This window comes from Oncorhynchus kisutch, linkage group LG16, assembly GCF_002021735.2.
Source record: "Oncorhynchus kisutch isolate 150728-3 linkage group LG16, Okis_V2, whole genome shotgun sequence".
In the NCBI taxonomy this organism is placed as follows: Eukaryota; Metazoa; Chordata; class Actinopteri; order Salmoniformes; family Salmonidae; genus Oncorhynchus; species Oncorhynchus kisutch.
Genome location: NC_034189.2, coordinates 16822745 through 16847633, shown reverse-complemented (window position 1 = coordinate 16847633; position 24889 = coordinate 16822745). Strand labels below are relative to the sequence as shown.

At 43.6% G+C, this 24889-nt stretch overlaps 1 protein-coding gene across 6 annotated transcripts in view; it reads left to right on the top strand.

Annotated features, from left to right (window-relative positions):
* The first annotated feature begins 8316 nt into the window (after positions 1 to 8316).
* The window catches only part of arhgef11 (Rho guanine nucleotide exchange factor (GEF) 11), a 40585-nt gene continuing 24012 nt past the window's right edge, over positions 8317 to 24889 (top strand). For 2 of the 6 annotated variants that reach the window (XM_031791879.1, XM_031791876.1), the window contains exons 1-18: positions 8317 to 8843; positions 10290 to 10543; positions 12765 to 12779; positions 16300 to 16391; positions 16972 to 17076; positions 17167 to 17216; positions 17321 to 17378; positions 17537 to 17730; positions 18012 to 18083; positions 20812 to 20919; positions 21059 to 21107; positions 21781 to 21818; positions 21920 to 22009; positions 22214 to 22282; positions 22427 to 22531; positions 22624 to 22722; positions 22875 to 22917; positions 24343 to 24439. In XM_031791879.1, coding sequence (XP_031647739.1) covers positions 10482 to 10543; positions 12765 to 12779; positions 16300 to 16391; positions 16972 to 17076; positions 17167 to 17216; positions 17321 to 17378; positions 17537 to 17730; positions 18012 to 18083; positions 20812 to 20919; positions 21059 to 21107; positions 21781 to 21818; positions 21920 to 22009; positions 22214 to 22282; positions 22427 to 22531; positions 22624 to 22722; positions 22875 to 22917; positions 24343 to 24439 — 1346 coding nt within the window. In that variant the 5' untranslated portion in view covers positions 8317 to 8843; positions 10290 to 10481. Of the gene's footprint in view, positions 8892 to 10289; positions 10544 to 12764; positions 12780 to 16299; positions 16392 to 16971; positions 17077 to 17166; positions 17217 to 17320; positions 17379 to 17536; positions 17731 to 18011; positions 18084 to 20811; positions 20920 to 21058; positions 21108 to 21780; positions 21819 to 21919; positions 22010 to 22213; positions 22283 to 22426; positions 22532 to 22623; positions 22723 to 22874; positions 22918 to 24342; positions 24440 to 24889 lie in introns of all 6 variants that reach the window. The other 4 variants (XM_031791880.1, XM_031791878.1, XM_031791877.1 and 1 more) reach the window with 3 other exon arrangements.

Here is a 24889-nt window from a genome sequence, read left to right as displayed (position 1 = left end):
TCGTCCGGTAGGCTCATGTCACTGAGCAGCTCTCGGCTATGCATCCCTTTGTAGTCTGTAATGGTTTGCAGGCCCTGCCACCGCCGACGAGAGTCAGATATAATACGTCTCAATCTTAGTCCTGTATTGACGCTTGCCTGTTTGATGGTTCGTCGGAGGGCATAGCGGGATTTCTTATTAGCTTCCGGGTTAGAGTCCCGCTCCTTGAAAGAGGCAGCTGTAGCCTTTAACTCAGTGCTGCATATAAATCATGGCTTCTGGTTGGGGTATGTACGTATGGTCACTGTGGGGACAACATCATCGATGCACTTATTGATGAGGCCAATGACAGACTCGTTTCTCTTTTTTTTGTCTGCCTCCTCAGTCCAGAGTGCATTGCATGGTGCTGTTGCAAAGGAACACTCTGCAAGGAACATTTGTATTTATTACCTTTATTTAACTAGGCAAGTCAGTTAAGAACAAATTCTTATTTTCAATGACGGCCTAGGAACAGTGGGCTAACTGCCTGTTCAGGGGCAGAACCTTGTTAGCTCGGGGATTCCAACTTGCAACCTTTCGGTTACTAGTCCAACGATCTAACCACTAGGCTACCCTGCCGCCCCAACATCGATCTGCAGGTTGAACATGGTGAGTTTGTAGACTGCTAAATTGATAATGCACTTTGTTTAAGTGGTTTTACAGCTAACTAGCTACTTCACATGCTGATATTGACTTTTGCATTATTGTGTGTAGCTACGTTTACTAGCTTGCCACCCAGCCCATAGAGAGAGCATTGCATTGTGGGTTGTGTAGTCGACTTAACATCTGCTAACCATGTGTATGTGACAAATACAATTAGATTTTGACTTGAGCTGCAACAGATTTCCACAACCATTGTCTTGTATTGCTACCAACCTTATTATAATGAAAAAAATAAACATTTGTTCTCACAAATTATTAGATTTAGGGGTTTATTAGGGAGGATTTTGGATTCGGGTTTAGGGTGGATTTTTCCTCTAACAGATAGTAGACTGCTGTAACTTGCTGCACGTTTAGATATCACTCCACTACATATTCCACCATATCCAGCACACCTGGATTAAAGAGTACTGCTTTAGCGGTGTTCACTGCTGCCTACTTTACTGTATTTGCCGCAAATTTTTCCAACAATTGTGTACAGACAGATTCTTTCACTTATAATTCACTGTATCACAATTCCAGTGGGTCAGAAATGTACATACACTAAGTTGACTGTGCCTTTAAACAGCCTCGAAAATTACAGAAAATGATGTCATGGCTTTAGAAGCTTCTGATAGGCTAATTGACATCATTTGAGTCAAATGCAGGTGTACCTGTGGATGTATTTCAAGGCCTATCTTCAAACTCAGTGCCTCTTTGCTTGGCATCATGGGAAAATCAAAAGAAATCAGCCAAGAACTCAGAAAACAATTGTAGACCCCCACAAGTCTGGTTCATCCTTGGGAGCAATTTCCAAATGCCTGAAGGTACCACGTTCATCTGTACAAACAATAGTATGCAAGTATAAACACCATGGGACCACGCAGCCGTTATACCGCTCAGAAAGGAGACGTGTTCTATCTCCTAGAGATGAATGTACTTTGGTGCGAAAAGTGCAAATCAATCCCAGAACAACAGCAAAGGACCTTGTGAAGATGCTAGAGGAAACAGGTAGAAAACTATCTATATCCACAGTAAAATTAGTCAAATATCGACATAACCTGAAAGTCCGCTTGGCAAAGAAGAAGCCACTGCCATAAAAAAGCCAGGCTACGGTTTGCAACTGCACATGGGGACAAAGATCATACTTTTTGGAGAAATGTCCTCTGGTCTGATAAAACAAAAATAGAACTGTTTGGCCATAATGACCATGGTTATGTTTGGAGGAAAAAGGGGGAGGCTTGCAAGCCGAAGAACACAATCCCAACCGTGAAGCATGGGGGGGGCAGCATCATGTTATGGGGGTTCTTTGCTGCAGGAGGGACTGGTGCACTTCACAAAATAGATGGCATCACGAGGGAGGGAAATTATGTGCATATATCGAAGCAACATCTCAAGACATCAGTCAGGAAGTTAAAGCTTGGTTGCAAATGGGTTTTCCAAATAGACAATGACCCCAAGCATACTTCCAAAGTTTTGGCAAAATAGCTTAAGGACAACAAAGTCAAGGTATTGGAGTGGCCATCACAAAGCCCTGACCTCAAACCTATAGAAATTTTGTGTGCAGAACTGAAAAAGCGTGTGCGAGCAAGGAGGCCTACAAACCTGACTCAGTTACACCAGCTCTCAGGAGGAATGGGCCAAAATTCACCCAACTTATTGTGGGAAGCTTGTGGAAGGCTACCCAAAACATTTGACCCAAGTTAAACAATTTAAACGCAATGCTACCAAATACTAATTGAGTGTATGTAAACTTCTGACCCACTGGGATTGTGATGAAAGAAATAAAAGCTGAAATAAATCATTCTCTCTACTATTATTCTGACATTTCACATTCTTAAAATAAAGTGGTGATCCTAACTAACCTAAGACAGGGAATTTTTACTATGATTAAATGTCAGGAATTGTGAAAAACTGAGTTTAAACGTATTTGGCTGTGTATGTAAACTTCCGACTTCAACTCTATGATGGCTTGGGGATATCTACAGCCTGCATTCCATATATTGAATTGGTGGTTGTGTACTATGAGGTACCAGGGAGGAGATGGCTCTGGTATGGAGAGCTGATAAGAATAACCTCGTCTTGGGGTCCAAACCCTGGTTTCTATACAATGGGAACAGTCTTCACAGCAGATTCTATCTGTGAATTATTCATGTATTTCATACAAATCCTAACCTTTTGACCCATTCCACACATCTGTTGTTTGTCACGTATTCAGGAGGATGTCTTAACTATAAAATGCGGTGTTTCAGTTATGCTCGTTGGGCTCTCAACAATCTCTACGGGTCGTGGGTGACCAGCTCCATTATGGCAATAATTAATCTAAATTAAAGTTTGATTGTTTGAAGAATCCGCAGTCTCTCTTTTAACTAGAATTCCCACGACACTGTTTACAAGGTTCCTCAATCTCAACAGTGGAGCCTAAAAGTATTAATCCATTTACATGGTTCCTCAATCGCAACAGTTGAGCCTGATCCTGAACTCAACCAAACCTATAAAGCCCTCCTCCCTACCTCTCATGATTTCAAGATTAGAAAGAGATTTGTTTTTTTTGCATATGAATTCCTGAGATAATGTACACTATATATACAAAAGTATGTGGACACCCCTTTAAATTAGTGGATTTGGCTATTTCAGTCTCCATAGACAAATATTGGCAGTAGAATGGCCTTACTGAAGTGTTCAGTGACTTTCAATGTGGCACCGTCATTGGATAAGTCAGTTAATCAAATTTATGCCCTGCTAGAGACTCCCCAGTCAACTGTAACTGATGTTATTGTGAAGTGAAAACGTCTAGGAGCAACAAAGTGGTAGGCCACACAAGCTCACAGAACGGGACTGCAGAGTGAAGAAAGCATGTAGCTCATAACAATCGTCTGTCCTCGGTTGCAACACTCACTATCGAGTTCCAGAATGCCACAAGAACTGTTCGTCGGGAGCTTTATGAAATGGGTTTCCATGGCCGAGCAGCTGCACACAAGCCTAAGATCACCATATGCCAAACATTGGTTACAACTGCTCCCAGACCTGGCAGCAGCCCACACTGGTGACGGTTGCCGTGCTCACCACTCTCAACTTCCTGCTCTACCTGGCCTACTCCGCACGCCTGGTGTTTGTCAATGTGTGGGAGAGGAGGGAGAGAAACTATTGTGTAAAATGTATTCAGTTGCTCTTTGACAATGTAAAAGTATTGTTACATTACCTTTATCTTCACCAAGCAACTGAAAAGACAGTTCTGTCTCACTGTGGATGAAATATCAAACTGTAGATAATGTATTATTTAGGCTACAGTTGGGCTGATAAAAAAATGGTTTAAAAAACTGTTCTGCAATGTGGATATAATGGCTCCTAAGAGGCGTAGTGGTCTAAAACACTGCATTTCAGTGCTAGAGGTGTCACTATAGACCCTGGTTTGATCCCAGGCTGTGTAACACTTAGGGCGGCGCACAGTTGGCCCAGCGTTGTCCAGGTTAGGGGAGGCCGGGGTAGGCCGTCATTATTCTTAACCTTTGCTTCAGTGATTTTTGCAGTTCGTTCCAGTCAGTGGCAGCAGATAACTGGAAGGAAAGGCGACCAAAGGAGGAATTGGCTTTGGGGGTGACCAGTGAGATATACCTGCTGGAGAGCGTGCTACGAGTGGATGCTGCTATGGTGACCAGCGAGCTGAGATAGTGCGGGGCTTTACCTAGCAGAGACTTGTAGATAACCTGTAGCCAGTGGGTTTGGCGACGAGTATGAAGCGAGGGCCAGCCAACGAAAGCGTATAGGTCGCAGTGGTGAGTAGTGTATGGGGCTTTGGTGGCAAAACGGATGGCACTGTGATAGACTACATCCAGTTTGCTGAGTAGAGTGTTGGAGGCTATTTTATAGATGACATCGCCGAAGTCAAGGATCGGTAGGATGGTCAGTTTTACGAGGGTATGTTTGGCAGTATGAGTGAAGGAAGCTTTGTTGCGAAATAGAAAGCCGATTCTAGATTTAATTTTGGATTGGAGATGCTTAATGTGAGTCTGGAAGGAGAGTTTACAGTCTAGCCAGACACCTAGGTATTTGTAGTTATCCACGTATTCTAAGTCAGAGCCGTCCAGAGTAGTGATGCTGGATGGGCGGGCAGGTGCGGGCAATGATCGGTTGAATAGCATGCATTTATTTGCGTTTAAGAGCAGTTGGAGGCCACTGAAGGAGAGTTGTATGGCATTGAGGCTCGTGTGGAGGTTAGTTAACACAGTGTCCAAAGAAGGGCCAGAAGTATACAGAATGGTGTCGTCTGCGTAGAGGTGGATCAGAGAATCACCAGCAGCAAGAGCGACATCATTGATGTATACAGAGAAGAGAGTCGGCCCGAGAATTGAACCCTGTGGCACCCCCATAGAGACTGCCAGAGGTCCGGACAACAGGCCCTCCGATTTGAAACACTGAACTCTATCAGAGAAGTAGTTGGTGAACCAGGCGAGGCAATCATTTGAGAAACCAAGGCGGTTGAGTCTGCCAATAAGAATGTGGTGATTGACAGAGTCGAAAGCCTTGGCCAGGTCGATGAATACCGCTGCACAGTAATGTCTCTTATCGATGGCGGTTATGATATCGTTAAGGACCTTGAGCGTGGCTGAGGTGCACCCATGACCAGCTCGGAAACCAGATTGCATAGCGGAGAAGGTACGATGTGATTCAAAATGGTCAGTAATCTGTTTGTTAATTTGGCTTTCGAAGACCTTAGAGATGCAGGGTAGTATAGATATAGGTCTGTAGCAGTTTGGGTCTAGAGTGTATCCTACTTTGAAGAGGCTAGTTTATGTTGGAGAGATTCCAGTAATAGAGGCAGAGAAAAATACTTTAGAGAAAAAGCAGGTTCACACCACATTGGGTGAGGCGGGTTGCAGGAGAGTATTTTGAAGTAAGGGTTTAGAAAAATATAAAAAGATATGCGAAGAAAAATATATATACATGGGACACAAGACGAAGGACAAATACGTCTGACTGCTACGCCATCTTGGTTTGATCATTGATTTATAGTGATATCTACTGTCATCACTGCCAATGTTCCCTCTAATCTTTCAGCACTGAGAAAATTTCAGGTCTGCTGAGCGCAAACTTGAACCTTGCGAGATTTCTGTGCAACTTCCAGCGCATGTTTGTGAACACTGAGTCTGTACCCACTTTAATGTACTGTTTTAACAGTGGTCAAGTGCGCTACTGTGGGTGTTTGATCATAATGTAGGCCTACCAGAGTGGCCTACCATAAAAACAATGGATAAAATGTATCATATAACATTTGAACATGGAAATAGCGGTTCCATCATTCAGCCTACAGTAGCAGCCAATGTGTGTTATTCAATGTAGGCCTTAATTCCATGAGACTTTAGAAAAAACACGCAAGTCTTGACATTAACCTGTTTATCCACTTGTCCTTCACACAAGGTGACTGAACATGTTGTGTTGTTTGATGCAAGAAACCCTTTTACCAAATACAATTATTATTTCCATTATAGTATTACAGAGAATCAGACAAATTATGCTACCCTCTGCCTATTGGCTACTTAGCTTATTCAAGCATGTCTCAAAATACAACACTGCCCCTTTAAGACACAAAAAGACGCTCTTTACCTGACTCCCTTTTCAAAGATGGCTAGAAATGTGCACGTTTTGGGCTCTTGTAGGAAGCAATCACTTCCATATTGCTGACCAAGAGCCCGTCCTCCACAATTAAGATGCCACCAATCTCATGTGGCCCAGACACAAATATAGCTTACTGTCCTGTAGAACGGGTCCACATAGAAATGACACGTTTGTGATATAAAACTGGGTAAGACAAATGGACCACCTTGACTGGTTTCTCAGACTCAGATTAGACCAAGGATACTCCTAGACTAGTCCAGGATTGAACTAAATCTGTGTCGGGGAAACTGTCCCATAGTGTCAATACCGTATTCCATCCCCCTGTTCAATGGGGGCCTAGTTACTCATATCTAGAGGTTGAGGGAGCGAAACAACCAAACTGGGATGAGATAGAAGTGGTGGTTAGGAGGATGTGCTGGATGCAGTGGTAGGTGTGGTACATGCCCAAATCATCTCTGTTATTCTTACCTACTTGTTTTATCTTGCATTTTCATATTTCTTCCCGTTACCTTTTCGGAGCCAGGGCACGCACTTTTACGCAGCGCAACCACTTCATCTAGCTAGCGAAAAGGATTTTCTCACAAATCCCCCTGCCCCATACGACATTTGGTAGTATGTCATGAATTCAAGTCTTCACCCTCATGCCTCCATCGGCGATGTTCTGGAATGTCCCCTTGTATTTAAAGAGTAGGTTATGGTCGCGCTCCTGTGCTAAGACGTTGCATGCATCAACCAATGGTTGCGTGCACGTCATAGACTTACGGATTGCTATAATGTACATTCAGACTTTTTCCACATTTTGTTAAGTTACAGCCTTATTCTAAAATTGATTAAATTGTTATTTTTCATCAATCTACACACAACACCCCATAATGACAAAGCAAAAACAGTTGTTATTTATATAAAAAAATGTATTACTAATAAAAAACAGAAATATCACATTTACATAAGTATTCAGACCCTTTACTCAGTACTTTGTTGAAGCACCTTTGGCAGTGATTACAGTCTCGAGTCTTCTTGGGTATGATGATACAAGCTTGGCACACATGTTTTTGGGAAGTTTCTCACATCCTTCTCTGCAGATCTTCTCTAACTCCGTCACCTTGGATTGGGTGCATCGCTGCACAGCTATTTTCAGGTCTCTTCAGAGATGTTCGATCGGGTTCAAGTCTGGGCTCTGGCTGTGTGCTTAGGGTCGTTGTCCTGTTGGAAGGTGACCTTCGCCCTAGTCTGAGGTCCTCAGCAATCTGGAGCAGGTTTTCATTAAGGATCTCTCTGTACTTTGCTCCGATCATCTTTCACTTGATCCTGACTAGTCTCCCAGTCCCTACCGCTGAAAAACATCCCCACAGCATGATGCTGCCACCCCGATACTTCACCGTAGGGATGGTGCTAGGTTTCCTCTAGACGTGACGCCTGGCATTCAGGCCAACAAGTTCAATCTTGGTTTCATCAGACCAGAGAATCTTATTTCTCATGGCCTGCGAGTCCTTCAGGTGCCTTTTGGCAAACTCCAAGCGGGCTGTCATGTACCGAGGAGTGGCTTCTGTCTGGCCACTCTACCAAAAAGGCCTGATTAGTGAATTACTGCAGAGATGGTTGTCCTTCTGGAAGGTTCTCCCATCTCCACAGAGTAACTCTGGAGCTCTGTCAGAGTGACCATCGGGTTCTTGGTCACCTCCCTGACCAAGGCCTTTCTCCCATGATTGCTCAGTTTAAATACAAATACAAATAGAACCAACAATGATTCCTTGTTCTACATGTCGGTGAGGCATGTTAACACATACTGCATATCTAAACGTTCCAAAACGTTGTGTCCTGGTTCAGCCCCCAGTTGCAGACATAGGTCGCATTCCTGTGCCTAGGCGTCGCAGACGTAGGTCAGATCTTACACCGCCTGGGCTCCAGCAAATTATACAAAACGTTTTAGCTGTTAATAGGCTGTATTGATACAATACCGGTCATTCTGGTGACCGGTCATTCTGTATGGACTGTTGCAATACTGGAGTATGACCAGTTGGTGACGTCTTGTGTTTGTCTTGCTCTTCGGACATGGTTTGATATCCATACACAACTACCAAATACTGTCTGGGAGAGGACTAGCTAGCTAATAACAACATAATATGGAACATCGGTTTGAAGGCTGCAATTAAATACATGAACATATTAATGCAATCAGAAATGTGGATTAATCAGGGAATGCGAGGAAATATAGGACAATGGGATCTCACCTAATAGAATGAACCAGTTTGATCATATGAAGCGAGTTGTTTGGAAAGCCACGACGAATCGAATGGACTGTCTTTCCATAAAGAAATGAATGCGAGTTTAATGAACACATTGTTACGAATAGGGCACTGGACATATTATTACATTCAAGAAGGATAACTGGCCTCAGTCGCAGCGTTTCAGATTCTACCTTGCGAATGTATTTGAGTGGCAGGCTAATTCTTTAGCTTCAGCTAGACCCCTGTCGCGTCGGCGTCATAGACGACGGAACGCGCTTGTGCCCAGTCACAGAGCGTAGGTGATGTCGCGGATGGCATTCGGCCTCTATCAGAATTAACTAGGTAACCAGCCATTATTTGCTTATCAAAAAACAAGTATTCTCTACACAAGTGAGTGCTGCAGTAATAACCGTCATTTTGTTGGCAACAGCAAGTGTTTCATTTACATCGAAACAATATTTGTCTATAGAGCTTGACATGATGGTAAGCCAGCCTTATGGTTATGGCTAACTTGATGTAAGGCGCTAACTAACGTTAGTTAGCTAGTCAGCTAGCAAACATCACTGCATTTTATCCTGGGTGTCAATAACATCAGCTAGCTAGGCCGCTTGTCTGCTTAGGATAGTTAATCAGAAACATTTCTTTGCATCGTTCACTGACATGCCAACAGCTAGCCCTGGCAAAGTAGCTAACTAACTTTGCATTGCTAACTAGCAATACACAGGCTCCAGCTTCTAGCCACAAAGGCAAGCTAGTGGTGTCGTGTTGCAGTGCAACGTCCAGTCAGGTCAGATGCCATTCTGTTTACAGCGGATAGTCTTCTCTCAAACAAGCTAGATAACAAACTGGACACTTCGCTAGGTAATCTGCACCATGTATTGAACGAGACGGGTTGAATTGTGCAATATCAATGTTGCACTTAGCCAGCTTCTTGGAACAGTTCACTGGACCTTAAAACAGACAAACATGTACTATTGGTCTTCTGGAAGAGCCACAACAGTAAACTAGCATTAAGGACTCTGTAACTAAATTTAGCTCGCAGGGGATGGAAACAAATTTACTGAGGATAATGCGAGTAGAGTTGTCTAACGTTAGCTGACGTTAATTGGCTTGGCAGTGTCAACATAATAAACTAGAAGAATATAATTTCAAACGTTATTTAGATTTAAATGATACTAGTTTGAATTGCATTTGTGTCCTTCGTTTTGGATGCTTACTAGCTGATGTATCTCAGAAAGTAGAATAGGAGCTGTTTACATAGATATCAGACAGCGAACCAAGCATCACTGTCACCAGCTCATAATTGATGAAGTTACTGTGACAGTTATCACGTCAAATCAAAGTTTATTTGTCACGTGCGCTGACTACAACAGGTGTAGGTAGACCTTACAGTGAAATGCTTACTTACAGGCTCTAACCAAGAGTGCAATTTTTAAGTAAAAAAAAATATTAGGTGAACAATAGATAAGTAAAGAGAAAAAAACAACAGTAAAAAAATAGACGGGGAAACACAACAACAAGCCTTTTACCTTTAAAAAAAATGTTTTGTTAAAAATGTTTTGTTCATGTTGCTAGTGTTGATTGCTATGTAATGACACTTTGTTTTAAGACTGAATGAACAAAGTAGACATTGCACAGTCAGTGGTGTCTGAATTGCATGCATCTTGCTTGAAGGGGGCACCCACCTTAAAGGTGTCCCCACCCACCAGCTATTTCTAATATTTTCCTGTGGCACTAGATAGTTCTAACACTGTATCAATTTGCCGGGGTCCCCATTTCAACTGTAAGGTACTTGGAGATTGCCTGTGAAAACATGAGGAAGGTGCTCAGAGCAGTCTCTGAACGGAATAAGCTCCCCACTAGCTGACGTGAGGAGTTGAAACGTAGCAGGCGGCAGCACTGTGGAACTCTGTGGAAGAAATTTGAAGAACAAAGGAGATGGTCACCCTGCTGTGACATAATTGGACCTCCGGAGAGGACATGGACGCGCTCGAGCCGTCTGCAGCCATGAGTCTCCGCACCCCCACCTCAACACTGGACAGGTAGGACTGACTGCTGGTGATGGTGGTGCTAATGACAGATGGGACAAATGTATTTCCTTGATTCCTCATGTCCTCTCCTTGTATCCTTCCCAAAATGCCTTGGAGGAGTATATCAGAGGGGAGGGAAATGCAATGTGCTTTGAGAAGGGGAGAGGCAGTGACTACAGATAGGCAGCCAGTGACTATTATCAAGGTTCTCCCTAAATTGTGCATGAGTGACACTGCGCTACCTTGTGGACTACCTGTGCCACTTTGTAATGAACATAAATAAGTACCACCTTGTTAAAAAATCCTGGGGAGAACCCTGATATTTGAACATAACATATTATAAAGTGGTTTGAACACTGAATGCTGATTGGGTATGATAAATAACTTTTTATTGTTCAAATTACATTGGTAACCAGTTTACAATAGCAAAGAGCCACTTCAGGGGTATGCGATATATGACCAATATACCACGACTAAGGACTGTATCCAGGCACTCTGCGTTGTCTTGCTTAAGAACAGCACTTAGCCTTTGGCAATATACCACACACAGCGCCTCGTTACAACTCGTTACAACTTGAAGGCCTAGTTGTACGCTTGTGCATCTCTGTTGGATGTTGTGTTAAATTGGGATCCCCTCAGCTTAGCCTTCTGTACAGGGCTATTCTCAGCTGGGAGGCAGCTTTATCACCTTTGATGTGACGTCCTTTACGGCTCACTGCCCATTATTCTGTGTGCCTGTTTGTTTGCCTGCCTGTCTGCCTGTCTGCCTGTCTGCCTGTCTGTCTGTCTGTCTGTCTGTCTGTCTGTCTGTCTGTCTGTCTGTCTGTCTGTCTGTCTGTCTGTCTGTCTGTCTGTCTGTCTGTCTGTCTGTCTGTCTGTCTGTCTGTCTGTCTGTCTGTCTGTCTGTCTGTCTGTCTGTCTGTCTGTCTGTCTGTCTGTCTGTCTGTCTGTCTGTCTGTCTGTCTGTCTGTCTGTCTGTCTGTCTGTCTGTCTGTCTGTCTGTCTGTCTGTCTGTCTGTCTGTCTGTCTGTCTGTCTGTCTGTCTGTCTGTCTGTCTGTCTGTCTGTCTGTCTGTCTGTCTGTCTGTCTGTCTGTCTGTCTGTCTGTCTGTCTGTCTGTCTGTCTGTCTGTCTGTCTGTCTGTCTGTCTGTCTGTCTGTCTGTCTGTCTGTCTGTGTCTGTGTCTGTGTCTGTGTCTGTGTCTGGGAATCGTTGTCGGGAAGTCAGGCGACAAGTTTAGGTCCAAAATAAGCCTATAGAAACGCAGCTTATTTTGGACATATTTTAGCGAGAGTGAAACCTCTAGCTTAGCCTCTTCCTCTATGGTTTACACACACACCAAGCCCCTCCCCCCGCCTCACGCCAACAATTTATTTATACATTTATTTAACTAGGCAAGTCAGTTAAGAACAAATTCTTCAATGTTGAGAGATCACATCTTCCGCTATTTGCATTTGAGGTTTGGTCCAACAGAGTAGGTCATATGGACCCCAAAACACATTCAGACATTATTTTTGCTGTAATAGAGGATAAATGAACTCTTCCATTTTATGTCTCAACTCCTCAAATTGCCCACAGAACAGACACTAATAAAACGAGAGTATCAATTAACATTGATTCTGGATAACGAATAATCTGCATTGGGTTACCACGTACCGCTAGCAGCATTTTAGCCAAATACTGTTATACTGGCTGTCTAGTCTGTGTTTTATAAATGTGCAATAAGCATACAGAACAATTATATAAGGAATTGGCAACTCGTTCTCATTCTGAGGAATAAGGTAGGCCACTTGATTTCAACATCTGAACAAGGTGGACAGGCTAACATGCTTTTCAAACAGTTGGAGAGGTTAAACTATTTTGATTAAGTTATTAGTGGGTCTTATTTTTGTGGAAAGCTCATATTTAGCCTGGGTATAACTTCACAAACCATGAATTCATTAGATTATTGCTGACTGTATGAAATGCAGTGTATTTGACCTTTCATTGTACAACAACGCTTATTTAGAGAGAACATTAAAAAAACATATATTTATAAATGGTGAATTGCCCATAAGTTTGAAATAATGGAGATGTGGCCTAGCAATCATATCTCCCAGCCTTATCTCCTGTCTGTCAGTGTTTCTCCACTTTAAGTCTTCTACTTTATCCTAAACTCATTTTCTTTCCTTTTCTCTCTTGGTCCCTTTCTGTATTCTCTGTTGTTCCCTCTCTTTCTGATGCTTCGCTTTCAGCCCTTTTGCTGCTTGGTGAGTTTTCTGCTCAGTTTGTTGAGTTTCGTAGAAACTAAGCACAGATTACAGAACTGCACTTCCAGCAGTCTCTCCTCACACGATCTCTCCTCCAAGTCCTGGCACTCTGTCCATCTATCTACCCCCTGGTGTCATCTCCTTCTCCTTCCACCCACCTATAGCCCTGGCACTCTGTCCATCTATCTACCCCTTGGTGTCTTCTCCTTCCACCCACCTATAGCCCTGGTACTCTGTCCATCTATCTACCCCCTGGTGTCCTCTCCTTCCACCCACCTATAGCCCTGGCACTCTGTCCATCTATCTACCCCCTGGTGTCCTCTCCTTCCACCCACCTATAGCCCTGGTACTCTGTCCATCTATCTACCCCCTGGTGTCCTCTCCTTCCACCCACCTATAGCCCTGGTACTCTGTCCATCTATCTACCCCCTGGTGTCCTCTGCTTCCACCCACCTATAGCCCTGGCACTCTGTCCATCTATCTACCCCCTGGTGTCCTCTCCTCTCCTTCCACCCACCTACAGTGGGGCAAAACAGTATTTAGTCAGCCACCAATTGTGCAAGTTCTCCCAGTTAAAAAGATGAGAGAGGCCTGTAATTTTCATCGTAGGTACACTTCAACTATGACAGACAAAATGAGAAGAAAGAAATCCAGAAAATCACATTGTAGGATTTGTAATTAATTTATTTGCAAATTATGGTGGAAAATAAGTATTTGGTCAATAACAAAAGTTTATCTCAATACTTTGTTATATACCCTTTGTTGGCAATGACAGAGGTCAAACGTTTTCTGTAAATTTTAACAAGGTTTTCCCACACTGTTGCTGGTATTTTGGCCCATTCCTCCATGCAGATCTCCTCTAGAGCAGTGATGTTTTGTGGCTGTTGCTGGTCAACATGGACTTTCAACTCCCTCCAAAGATTTTCTATGGGGTTGAGATCTGGAGACTGGCTAGGCCACTCCAGGACCTTGAAATGCTTCTTACGAAGCCACTCCTTCATTGCCCGGGCGGTGTGTTTGGGATCATTGTCATGCTGAAAGACCCAGCCACATTTCATCTTCAATGCCCTTGCTGATGGAAGGAGGTTTTCACTCAAAATCTCACGATACATGGCCCCATTCATTCTTTCCTTTACACGGATCAGTCGTCCTGGTCCCTTTGCAGAAAAACAACCCCAAAGCATGATGTTTCCACCCCCATGCTTCACAGTAGGTATGGTGTTCTTTGGATGCAACTCAGCATTCTTTGTCCTCCAAACACGAAGAGTTGAGTTTTTACCAAAAAGTTATATTTTGGTTTCATCTGACTATATGACATTCTCCCAATCTTCTTCTGGATCATCCAAATGCTCTCTAGCAAACTTCAGACGGGCCTGGCCATGTACTGTCTTAAGCAGGGGGACACGTCTGGCACTGCAGGATTTGAGTCCCTGGCGGCGTAGTGTGTTACTGATGGTAGGCTTTGCTACTTTGGTCCCAGCTCTCTGCAGGTCATTCACTAGGTCCCCCCGTGTGGTTGTGGGATTTTTGCTCACCGTTCTTGGGATAATTTTGACCCCACAGGGTGAGATCTTGCGTGATTATCAGTGGTCTTGTATGTCTTCCATTTCCTAATAATTGCTCCCACAGTTGATTTCTTCAAACCAAGCTGCTTATCTATTGCAGATTCAGTCTTCCCAGCCTGGTGCAGGTCTACAATTTTGTTTCTGGTGTCCTTTGACAGCTCTTTGTTCTTGGCCATAGTGGAATTTGGAGTGTGACTGTTTGAGGTTGTGGACAGGTGTCTTTTATACTGATAACAAGTTCAAACAGGTGCCATTTAATACAGGTAACGAGTGGAGGACAGAGGAGCCTCTTAAAGAAGAAGTTACAGGTCTGTGAGAGCCGGAAATCTTGCTTGTTTGTAGGTGACCAAATACTCGTTTTGCAAATAAATTCATTAAAAATCCTACAATGTGATTTTCTGGATTTTTTTTCTCATTTTGTCTGTCATAGTTGAAGTGTACCTATGATAAATTACAGGCCTCTCATCTTTTTAAGTGGGAGAACTTGCACAATTGGTGGCTGACGAAATACTCCCCCCCCCCCCCCCCCCCCCCCACTGTATAGCCCTGGCACTCTGTCCATCTATCTACCCCCTGGTGTCCTCTCCTTCCACCCACCTATAGTCCTGGCACTCTGTCCATCTATCTACCCCCTGGTGTCCTCTCCTTCCACCCACCTATAGCCCTGGCACTTTGTCCATCTATCTACCCCCTGGTGTCCTCTCCTTCTCCTTCCACCCACCTATAGCTCTGGCTCAATAAACGTTGGGCCTTCTCCAATATGGTTGAGAAGGAGGCAAGGAGATAGGATCCAGGGAAAGGCGACTTGAGATGCAGACTCTGTGTCCCTGCCCTATACCACTCCTCTTTATTATCTCCTACTACCTCACTCCATCTCATCTTGTCTATCCCTCCTTTCTCTCTCTTTCTATCCTCACACCCTCCTTCTCCTACCTCCTGCAGACATCCCTCTCCTTCTTTCCTCACACCCTCTGTCCTCCTGCCAGACATTCCTCTCCTTCGTTCCTCATGCCCTCCTTCCTGCCAGACATCCCTCTCCTTCGTTCCTCACGCCCTCCGTCCTCCTGCCAGACATCCCTCTCCTTCGTTCCTCACGCCCTCCGTCCTCCTGCCAGATATCCCTCTCCTTCTTTACTCCCCTAGACGCTTGATCTTGGGTCCGTTCAGCATTTCCCCCACCAATGGTTAAGGTTAATACTGGGGGAAGGGAAGCTGATCCTAGATGAGTACATAGGGGAAATATCACCCCAGAACATGTGAGACACACATAGGCTACACTGTTGAAGGAGGGTGTGACATCCCTCTCCTTCTTTCCTCACGCCCTCCGTCCTCCTGCCAGACATCCCTCTCCTTCTTTCCTCACGCCCTCCGTCCTCCTGCCAGACATCCCTCTCCTTCTTTCCTCAAGCCCTCCTTCCTGCCAGACATCCCTCTCCTTCTTTACTCACACCCTCCTTCCTGCCAGACATCCCTATCCTTCTTTACTCACACCCTCCTTCCTGCCAGACATCCCTCTCCTTCTTTCCTCAAGCCCTCCTTCCTGCCAGACATCCCTCTCCTTCTTTCCTCACGCCCTCTTTCCTCCTGCCAGACATCCCTCTCCTTCTTTCCTCACGCCCTCTGTCCTCCTGCCAGACATCCCTCTCCTTCTTTCCTCACGCCCTCCGTCCTCCTGCCAGACATCCCTCTCCTTCTTTCCTCACGCCCTCCGTCCTCCTGCCAGACATACCTCTCCTTCTTTCCTCACGCCCTCCTTCAACAGTGTAGCCTATGCGTGTCTCACATGTTCTGGGGTGACGTTTCCCCTATGTACTCATCTAGGATCAGCTTCCCCTCCCCCAGTATTAACCTTAACCATTGGTGGGGGAAATGCTGAACGGACCCAAGATCAAGCGTCTAGGGGCGACTTCACCCTACTCTGTCTCATGTTCCTCATGTCCTGCTTTTCCCTCCAGGCTAAGCAGCCTGACGATAGGAGACTCGGAGCGCAACACCTCCAGCGGCCAGCAGGGGGAGCCTCCAGCTGACATCCCCCCTGAGAACACAGGTACATGGGGTTTGTAGTAGCCTCACAAGCCACCTGATCTCACAAGCTTACATGAATGTTTCATGCATCCGTCTGGTAATTATGAGGCTAGGTTTGTAGCACAGATGTGGCATACCCAAACCTATATGTACAAACTACCTCGACTAACCTCTACCCTGCACTTTGACTCGGTACCGGTACCTCCTGTTTATAGACTTTTTATGTACTTGTTACTTTATATTTTTTACTTTAGTTTATTTAGTAAATATTTTCTTCTCTCTATTTCTTGAACTGCTTTGTTGGTTAAGGGCTTGTAAGTAAGTATTTCACGGTAACACCTGTTGTAATCGGCGCATGTGACAAATACAATTTGATTTGAAAATGTGATTTCATATAGCAGTTTAGTACTGGTTCATGGTATGCCCAACTGACTTGAATGGTCTTCTCTTAATCTCTCTCTCTCTATCCCTCATCTCTCTACTTCTCTATTTCTTTCCCTCTTTATCTCTCTCTTCAACTCCCTTTTCTTTGTCTCTCTCCATCTCCCTCTCGCATCTCTCACCTCCTCCTCTTTCCCTCTCTTTCCCCCTCCCTCTCTCAGGTCCAGGTCTGGTTCAGAGATGTGTGGTGGTACAGAAAGACCAGCTGGGGTTTGGCTTCACCGTGTGTGGCGAGAGGATCAAGCTGGTGCAGAATGTCCGACCAGGTCAGACACACATCCACACAGTAACTGACTTCATTTCTACACGTCTTATATGATGGTTCTGGAATGTTTCTCACCTGTCTCTTCATGCAGGTGGTGCAGCAGTCAAGGCAGGGGTCCACGAGGGAGACAGAATCATTAAGGTTACGCCTCATTTCAAATGTAAACTAAAAACCATCTCTGTCTCGGTCATCAGAGACTCAATACAATCAGCAGACTTAGTCTGCCTTCTCTCTTTCTTTCTCAGGTGAACGGCTCGCTGGTGTCGTCCATGTCTCACCAGGAGGTGGTGAAGCTCATCAAGTGTGAGTGTCACTGGTTTCTGTCACGATGATGGTTAAGGTTATGATGACTTTAGGTCTATGCTGTCAGTAAAATGTCGTTGCCAACAGCTGTTTATTAAATTATCTTTCTTTCTCCTTTCCTTCTTTCTTTCTCTCTTTTTATTTTTCTCTCTTTCCAGCTGGGCCGTATGTTGCCCTGACACTTCAAGGACCGCCCCCTTCAGCAGCCGCCCTCGTCCTACAACCCCTCCCCGCTGACCTCTTACCCAATCAGAGGACGTCACTGGGAGGTGAAGCCCCGCCACCACCACCTCCACCCCTGCCCCCCGGACTTACCAGCACCCCCTCCCAAAGAATCAACAAACCACTACAGGTGAGCACCACACCTGGGTCTGTATTCATAAAGTGTCTCAGACAACGAGTACTGATCTAGGATCAGTTATACATTTTGGATCATAAGGAATAAGATTATATGGACTCCTATTCTCAGACACTTTATAAATACTGTTCCTGGACCATTGCCTTACAAATACTGACTGGTATACCAGCTTGACTATAATACTGACCAGATGTTCAAACCAATGTGGTATAACATGGGTCAACAAGGAGGAGCCTAACGTTTCTTTTCCCTCTCCTCTTCTGTCATTGTGTTAGAACCTAGATGTACAGAAACACGCCACTCAGATCCTCAGGAACATGTTGGAACAGGGAGAGGCTGAGCTCCAGGTAACAGTCATAGGGTGCGCTCGTTTTCAGGGGTGCGCTCGGGCGGGGTCTGGTTTTTCCCGCCCTTGGAAAATTATTTTGGGGCGGGGCCTTGCTGATCGTGACAATATAAACAAGGAAGTGAAAATAAAAAAATCGAATTTAAGTCCCAGGGTTTCATGTCTCTGTTAAACGATTCCCAGAATCAGTAGAGAATTGTTAGGAAATCTGTAATTCTCCATCCAAGATTTTTGGAAAACCTGGGAATATGGAGAAATGTTGCAAACCCATACAATCAAACCCACTTAGAATGGACACTGATCTGGAATATAGACATACCTGTTCTATATGTTGCATTTCTAGCTGTAATGTTGTGGCCCACTGAATATGCAATGGTAAGGACTAGCGGTCGACCGATTATGATTTTTCAACGCCGATACCGATTATTGGGGTGCAAAAAAAGCCGATACCAATTTAATCGGCCGATTAAAAAAATAAAATAAAAAATAATAATAAAAATGTAAAAAAAGACAATTACAACAATAAAATCTATTTAACCTCAAATAAATAATGAAACATGTTAAATTTGGTTTAAATAATGCAAAAACAAAGTGTTGGAGAAGAAAGTAAAAGTGCAATATGTGCCATGTAAGAAAGCTAACATTTAAGTTCCTTGCTCAGAACACGAGAACATATGATGATATATCATATCATGCTAAAAGGTGTTCCTTTTAGCATGAGTCTTCAATATTCCCAGGTAAGAAGTTTTAGGTTGTAGTTATTATAGGAATTATATGACTATTTCTCACTATACCATTTGTATTTCATATACCTTTCACTATTGGATGTTCTTATAGGCACTTTAGTATTGCCAGTGTAACAGTATAGCTTCTGTATCTCTCGTCACTCCTACCTGGGCTCGATCCAGGAACACAACGACAACAGCCACCCTCGAAGCAGCGTTACCCGTGCAGAGCAAGGGGAACAACCACCCCAAGTCTCAGAGCGAGTGACGGTTGAAACGCTATTAGCGCGCACCCCGATAACTAGCTAGCCATTTCACATCGGTTACACCAGCCTAATCTCAGGAGTTGATAGGCTTGAAGTCATAAACAGCAGAGCTGCTGGCAAAACGCACAAAAGTGCTGTTTGAATGAATGCTTACGAGCCTGCTGCTGCCTACCACCACTCAGTCAGACTGCTCTATCAAATCATAGACTTAATTATAACATAATAACACACAGAAATGCGACCATTAGGTCATTAATATGGTCGAATCCGGGAAACTATAATCTCAAAAACAAGACGTTTATTCTTTCAGTGAAATACGGAACCGTTCTGTATTTTATCTAACGGGTGGCATCCATCAGTCTAAATTTTACTGTTACATTGCACAACCTTCAATGTTATGTCATAATTACGTAAAATTCGGACAAATTAGTTCGCAACGAGCCAGGCAGCCCAAACTGTTGCATGTACCCTGACTCTGCGTGCAATGAACGCAAGAGAAGTGACACAATTTCACCTGGTTAATATTGCCTGCTAACCTGGATTTCTTTTAGCTAAATATGCAGGTTTAAAAATATATACTTCTGTGTACTGATTTTAAGAAAGTCATTGATGTTTATGGTTAGGTACACGTTGGAGCAACGACAGTACTTTTTCGCGAATCCGCACTGCATCGATTATATGCAACGCAGGACACACTAGATAAACTAGTAATATCATCAACCATGTGTAGTTATAACTAGTGATTTTGATTAAGTTTAATGCTAGCTAGCAACTTACCGTGGCTTCTTACTGCATTCGCGTAACAGGTGGGCTTCTCATTTATTTATTTATTTATTTCACCTTTAGTTAACCAGGTAGGCAAGTTGAGAACAAGTTCTCATTTACAATTGCGACCTGGCCAAGATAAAGCAAAGCAATTCGACACATACAACGACACAGAGTTACACATGGAGTAAAACAAACATACAGTCAATAATACAGTATAAACAAGTCTATATACGATGTGAGCAAATGAGGTGAGATAAGGGAGGTAAAGGCAAAAAAAACGCCATGGTGGCAAAGTAAATACAATATAGCAAGTAAAACACTGGAATGGTAGATTTGCAGTGGAAGAATGTGCAAAGTAGAAATAAAAATAATGGGGTGCAAAGGAGCAAAATAAATAAAATAAATACAGTAATACAGTAGGGAAAGAGGTAGTTGTTTGGGCTGAATTATAGGTGGGCTATGTACAGGTGCAGTAATCTGTGAGCTGCTCATCTGCTGACAGTTGGTGCTTAAAGCTAGTGAGGGAGATAAGTGTTTCCAATTTCAGAGATTTTTGTAGTTCGTTCCAGTCTTTGGCAGCAGAGAACTGGAAGGAGAGGTGGCGAGAGGCAGGTGGTTAGACTAGTTAACCGTAAGGTTGCAAGATTGAATCCCTGAGCTGACAAGGTAAAAATCTGTTGTTCTGCCCCTGAACAAGGCAGTTAACCCACTGTTCCTAGGCCGTCATTGTAAATAATAATGTGTTCTTAACTGACTTGCCTAGTTAAATAAAGATTAAATAAAGGTGTAAAAAAATGACTGATTTCCGGTTGTTATGAAAACTTGAAAACGGCCCTAATTAATCTGCCATTCAGATTAATCGGTCGACCTCTAGTAAGGACACTGCTTATGAGAGTATCTATTTAGTTTGACCAATCATCATTGACTATTATCAGTGCCTCTGATAATGTCACTCTGACCAATCCCGCAGGACTTGATGGAGGAGCTGTCACGGAACCCCTCCCCATCACTGGAGGAGCGAATCGATAGTGCCAAGAGGCGCACCCAACAAGTGCGGGTTAAAATCAAGCAAGATCTGGTGAGATGCCTGTGTGCATGACAACAGACCCCTAACAACGCTTAACTAGATCTCTCATGTCCCCACTAGATACTATATATTAGATTGTCATTACCTTAGTTTATAACGTTTGTTATTTGTTATTTCTTTGTCTCTCAAGGATGGAACTCGCCCCGAAGCTGTGTCCAACTATGTAATAGCAGGAGATGGTTTGTATTGGATTTGTTTGTCTATGATTCTCTGAGTTGTGTGCGTTTTTATGATACAAATGCACTGGTGTAAAGTACTTAAATAAAGTACTACTTAAGTAGATTTTTTTGGGTATCTGTACATTACTATTTATATTTTTGACAACTTTTACTTCACTACATTTCTATAGAAAATAATGTACTTTTTACTCCATACATTTTCCCTGACACCCATAAGAACTTGTTACATTTTGAATGCTTAGCAGGACTGGAAAATCGTGTAATTCACGCACTTATCAAGAGAACATCCCGGGTCATCCCTACTTCCTCTGATCTTGCGGACTCACTAAACACAAATGCTTTGTTTGTAAATTATGTCTAAGTGTTAGAGCCCATGCTATCAGTAAACAAGAAAATTGTGCCCTCTGGTTTGCGTAATATAAGGAATGTTAAACGATTTATACTTTAACTTTTGATACTGAAGCATATTTTTGAAATTACATTTATTTTTTATATTTAAGTATATTTTAAACCAAATCATTTTACTCAAGTAGTATTTTACTGGGTGACTTTTACTTGAGTCATTTTCTATCAGGATCAGTGTCCAAGGTGTATTTACTTTTACTCAAGTATGACAATTGGGTACTTTTCCCACCACTGTACAAATGTATATAATTTCTCATTTTATCGGCAGCTCGGCTGTCGGTGGACTCAAGTGAAGGAGACTTTGAGGTAAGTAATGTCAGCACCAGATGCACCAGACCTTTATGAATGACTGATGAGAGAGAGGGGCGAGATGGTCCTTCTCACCCCTCCACCCCCTTCTCCCCCAGACCTGTGAGAGCCCCCACTCCTCCCCCTCCTTCTTCAGGACCCCCCTACGCTGGAGACAGGGCTCCGACACACACACCTTCTCTGACTCGGTGATACCAACACACACACTCTTCCACTCACAAACACACACGCACACACATTCTGATTCAATGAGAAGATTTGCACACATGCACTGCATATATACCGTCTAGTCTGAGTCAGTGATGTGAACAATGTCTCCTACACAACTACACACACACATGCCAAAGGTTTTATTTTCCTAATCCTGACCTTTGTGACCTGTCTTTTGGCAGGCTGGGAAGACTCAGATCATTGGCCCCGAGGAAGAGGAGGAAGAGGACAACAGCTATGCACTCAATGAGGTGAGACCGTCTTTATCAGCAAACATCACTTACCTCATCTACGTATCCTGCATCTCACATCTGTGGAACTATATGAATCTCCCTCTCTCTCTCTCTACGTCTCTCTCCCTCTCTTTCCCCTTCCTCTGTCTTTCCCTACTTCAGATGGACGGTCCATTTCAGGACATAGAGCTTCTCAAGTCGAGACCGGCCCATATGACGGTGTTCATGAGATATGTCTTCAGCCAGCTACTGGATCCCAACCCACTGGTCAGTACTCTGACCCTAAGGACTGCTATTGACGGTTGTTCCTTCTCTTACATGGGAACTAATCAGGTGTGTGTGTCGTCTCTCTACAACAGCTGTTCTACCTGTCGGTGGAGGCCTACCTGGGCTCCAGCCCTAAAGACGCCCGTGCCCTCGCTCCTCAGATCTGCTCCCACTTCCTGGACCCTGACGCTGTGCGTCTCTCAGTGGTTTATTCAGTTAATTCATTTGGTGAATTAGTCTTAATCAATTAGACCGGACCATTTAATAATCTTGCAAGATTTTAAAGTACTCTTGTAGTAACGGTTGTAGTTACGGTTCCTTACATTTTTTATTTAATTTTCAGCCGTTAAAAATCAGAGTACGAGAAGAGTACCTGGCTGATATAGGTAAGATCCAACACAACATACTAACGTTACTGTGATGGTTTTATTTTGAGGTAACCTTTCTTTAACCAGCCACGTCAATTAAGAACAAATTCTTATTTGCAATGATGGCCTGGCAAGAAGCCAACAATGTAAGACAAAACAGACAACAGACGGAAGACTGGCAACAGCACAAATACAACAGCAAACAGTGCAGGTGTGTGAAGTAAAACGTTTCCTCACAGAAGGCAACGCAATCTAGTGACATGGGGTGACAACTAGAAACAGCTACATGTCTCAACAACCTGTTCATCTATTTGCCCTTTGACCTCCTCCAGGGACACCAGGTCCTGGGGTTTTAGGTTGGCTGGGAGGGAATTCCACGACCAGGGGGGGCTGAGCAATGAAATGACCTTTTTCCATTCTCTGTAAACATTTTTGGGGACTGTTAGCATAAAACAGATTAAGATCAGAGCTTGTTTTAATTTCGAGTTAGAAGAGAGGACAGATAAAATGAGCAGTGTTTGAGTCTGCGTGTTGCTAGTGATGTCCACCCGACAGCACTGTAGCGATTGGTGACAAAAATAAGGCTGCATGATACACAGTCAAGAGCCTTCAGTATAGAGCTTGAGGACATGAACAGTATCACCATAGTTCAACACGGAGAGAAAAGCACAACTAATCAACTATTTTCTGACTGCAAAGGAAAAACAAGCTCAACTTCTCATCCCAGTTATTTGTACGTTTTGACGTGCTCTATAGAATGTCCTTCCAAGGTACTAATTCCATGGTTTTCAGAGTGTTTACTCTTGGAAAATACCATGCATTTTGTTTTACAGGAATTCAGAACAAGCTTCAAATCTTCCAGATTCTTTTGAATGATGTTTTAAAGCCGTTTGAGCTTTGCCAAAAGCTAAAGGGAAATTGTTGCCACTTAATAAGTAAACAGTGTCACCTGCATAAAAATGTCTCTATGTCTCCCAATGTTGTTGATCTAGATAATAAACCACAGGGGACCTAAAATGGATCCTTGAGGAACACCTCATTGCAGCTCTATGGTGTCAGACTTACAACCGTCTGCCTTAACACACTGGGTTCGATTTGCCTGGTAGTTTACAAACTCCTCCAGCGCATGACCAGTAATGGTAGTTGTGTAAAGTGGTCAGTCTTAACTTTTATTTTATTTTACCTTTATTTAACTAGGCAAGTCAGTTAAGAAACAAATTCTTATTTTCAATGACGGCCTAGGAACAGTGGGTTAACTGCCTGTTCAGGGGCAGAACGACAGATTTGTACCTTGTCAGCTCGGGGATTTGAACTTGCAACCTTTCGGTTATTAGTCCAACACTAGGCTACCCTGCCGCCCCTCCCCAACTCTGTCAGTACAGGGTTGTGATTCTAGTTCAGTCTGTAATAAGTCTTACTGTGAGGTGTTGTGTCCTGTCTCAGAGAGTCGTCTCCATGCCCAGGAGGACATCAGGGGACCACTGTCTGAGCTCCAACAGCAGGTGCTACCTGACATTCAGGACCAAATACAGGACTACAGGTACAGTACAGTGTATGGAACAAGCTGAATCATCTAGAGGGGTGTCTTGTGTTTGACAGTGTGTGTGTATATGAAACCCATTGGTGTGTGCATTGAGGCTTGTGCTAAATGCAGATAATGGCCGTGTGTATGTTATTTTGTTTGTTAGAGTTGGGCGATATGGACAACAATCCAGATCGACTGTCCCATTAACAACCACCCATATTATCAAACTTATTTCATTTCAATCTTCACATTTCTCTGTTATAGGCTACTTATCGTAATGAAAGGGAAGGTGGGGATACCTAGTCAGTTGTACAACTGAACACATTCACCTGAAATGTATCTTCCACATTTACCCCAACCTCTCTGAATCAGAGTGGTGCGGGGGGGGGGGGGGGCTGCCTTAATCGACATCCACGTCATCGCTGCCCGGGGAACAGGGGGTTAATTGGCAGAACAACGTAGTTT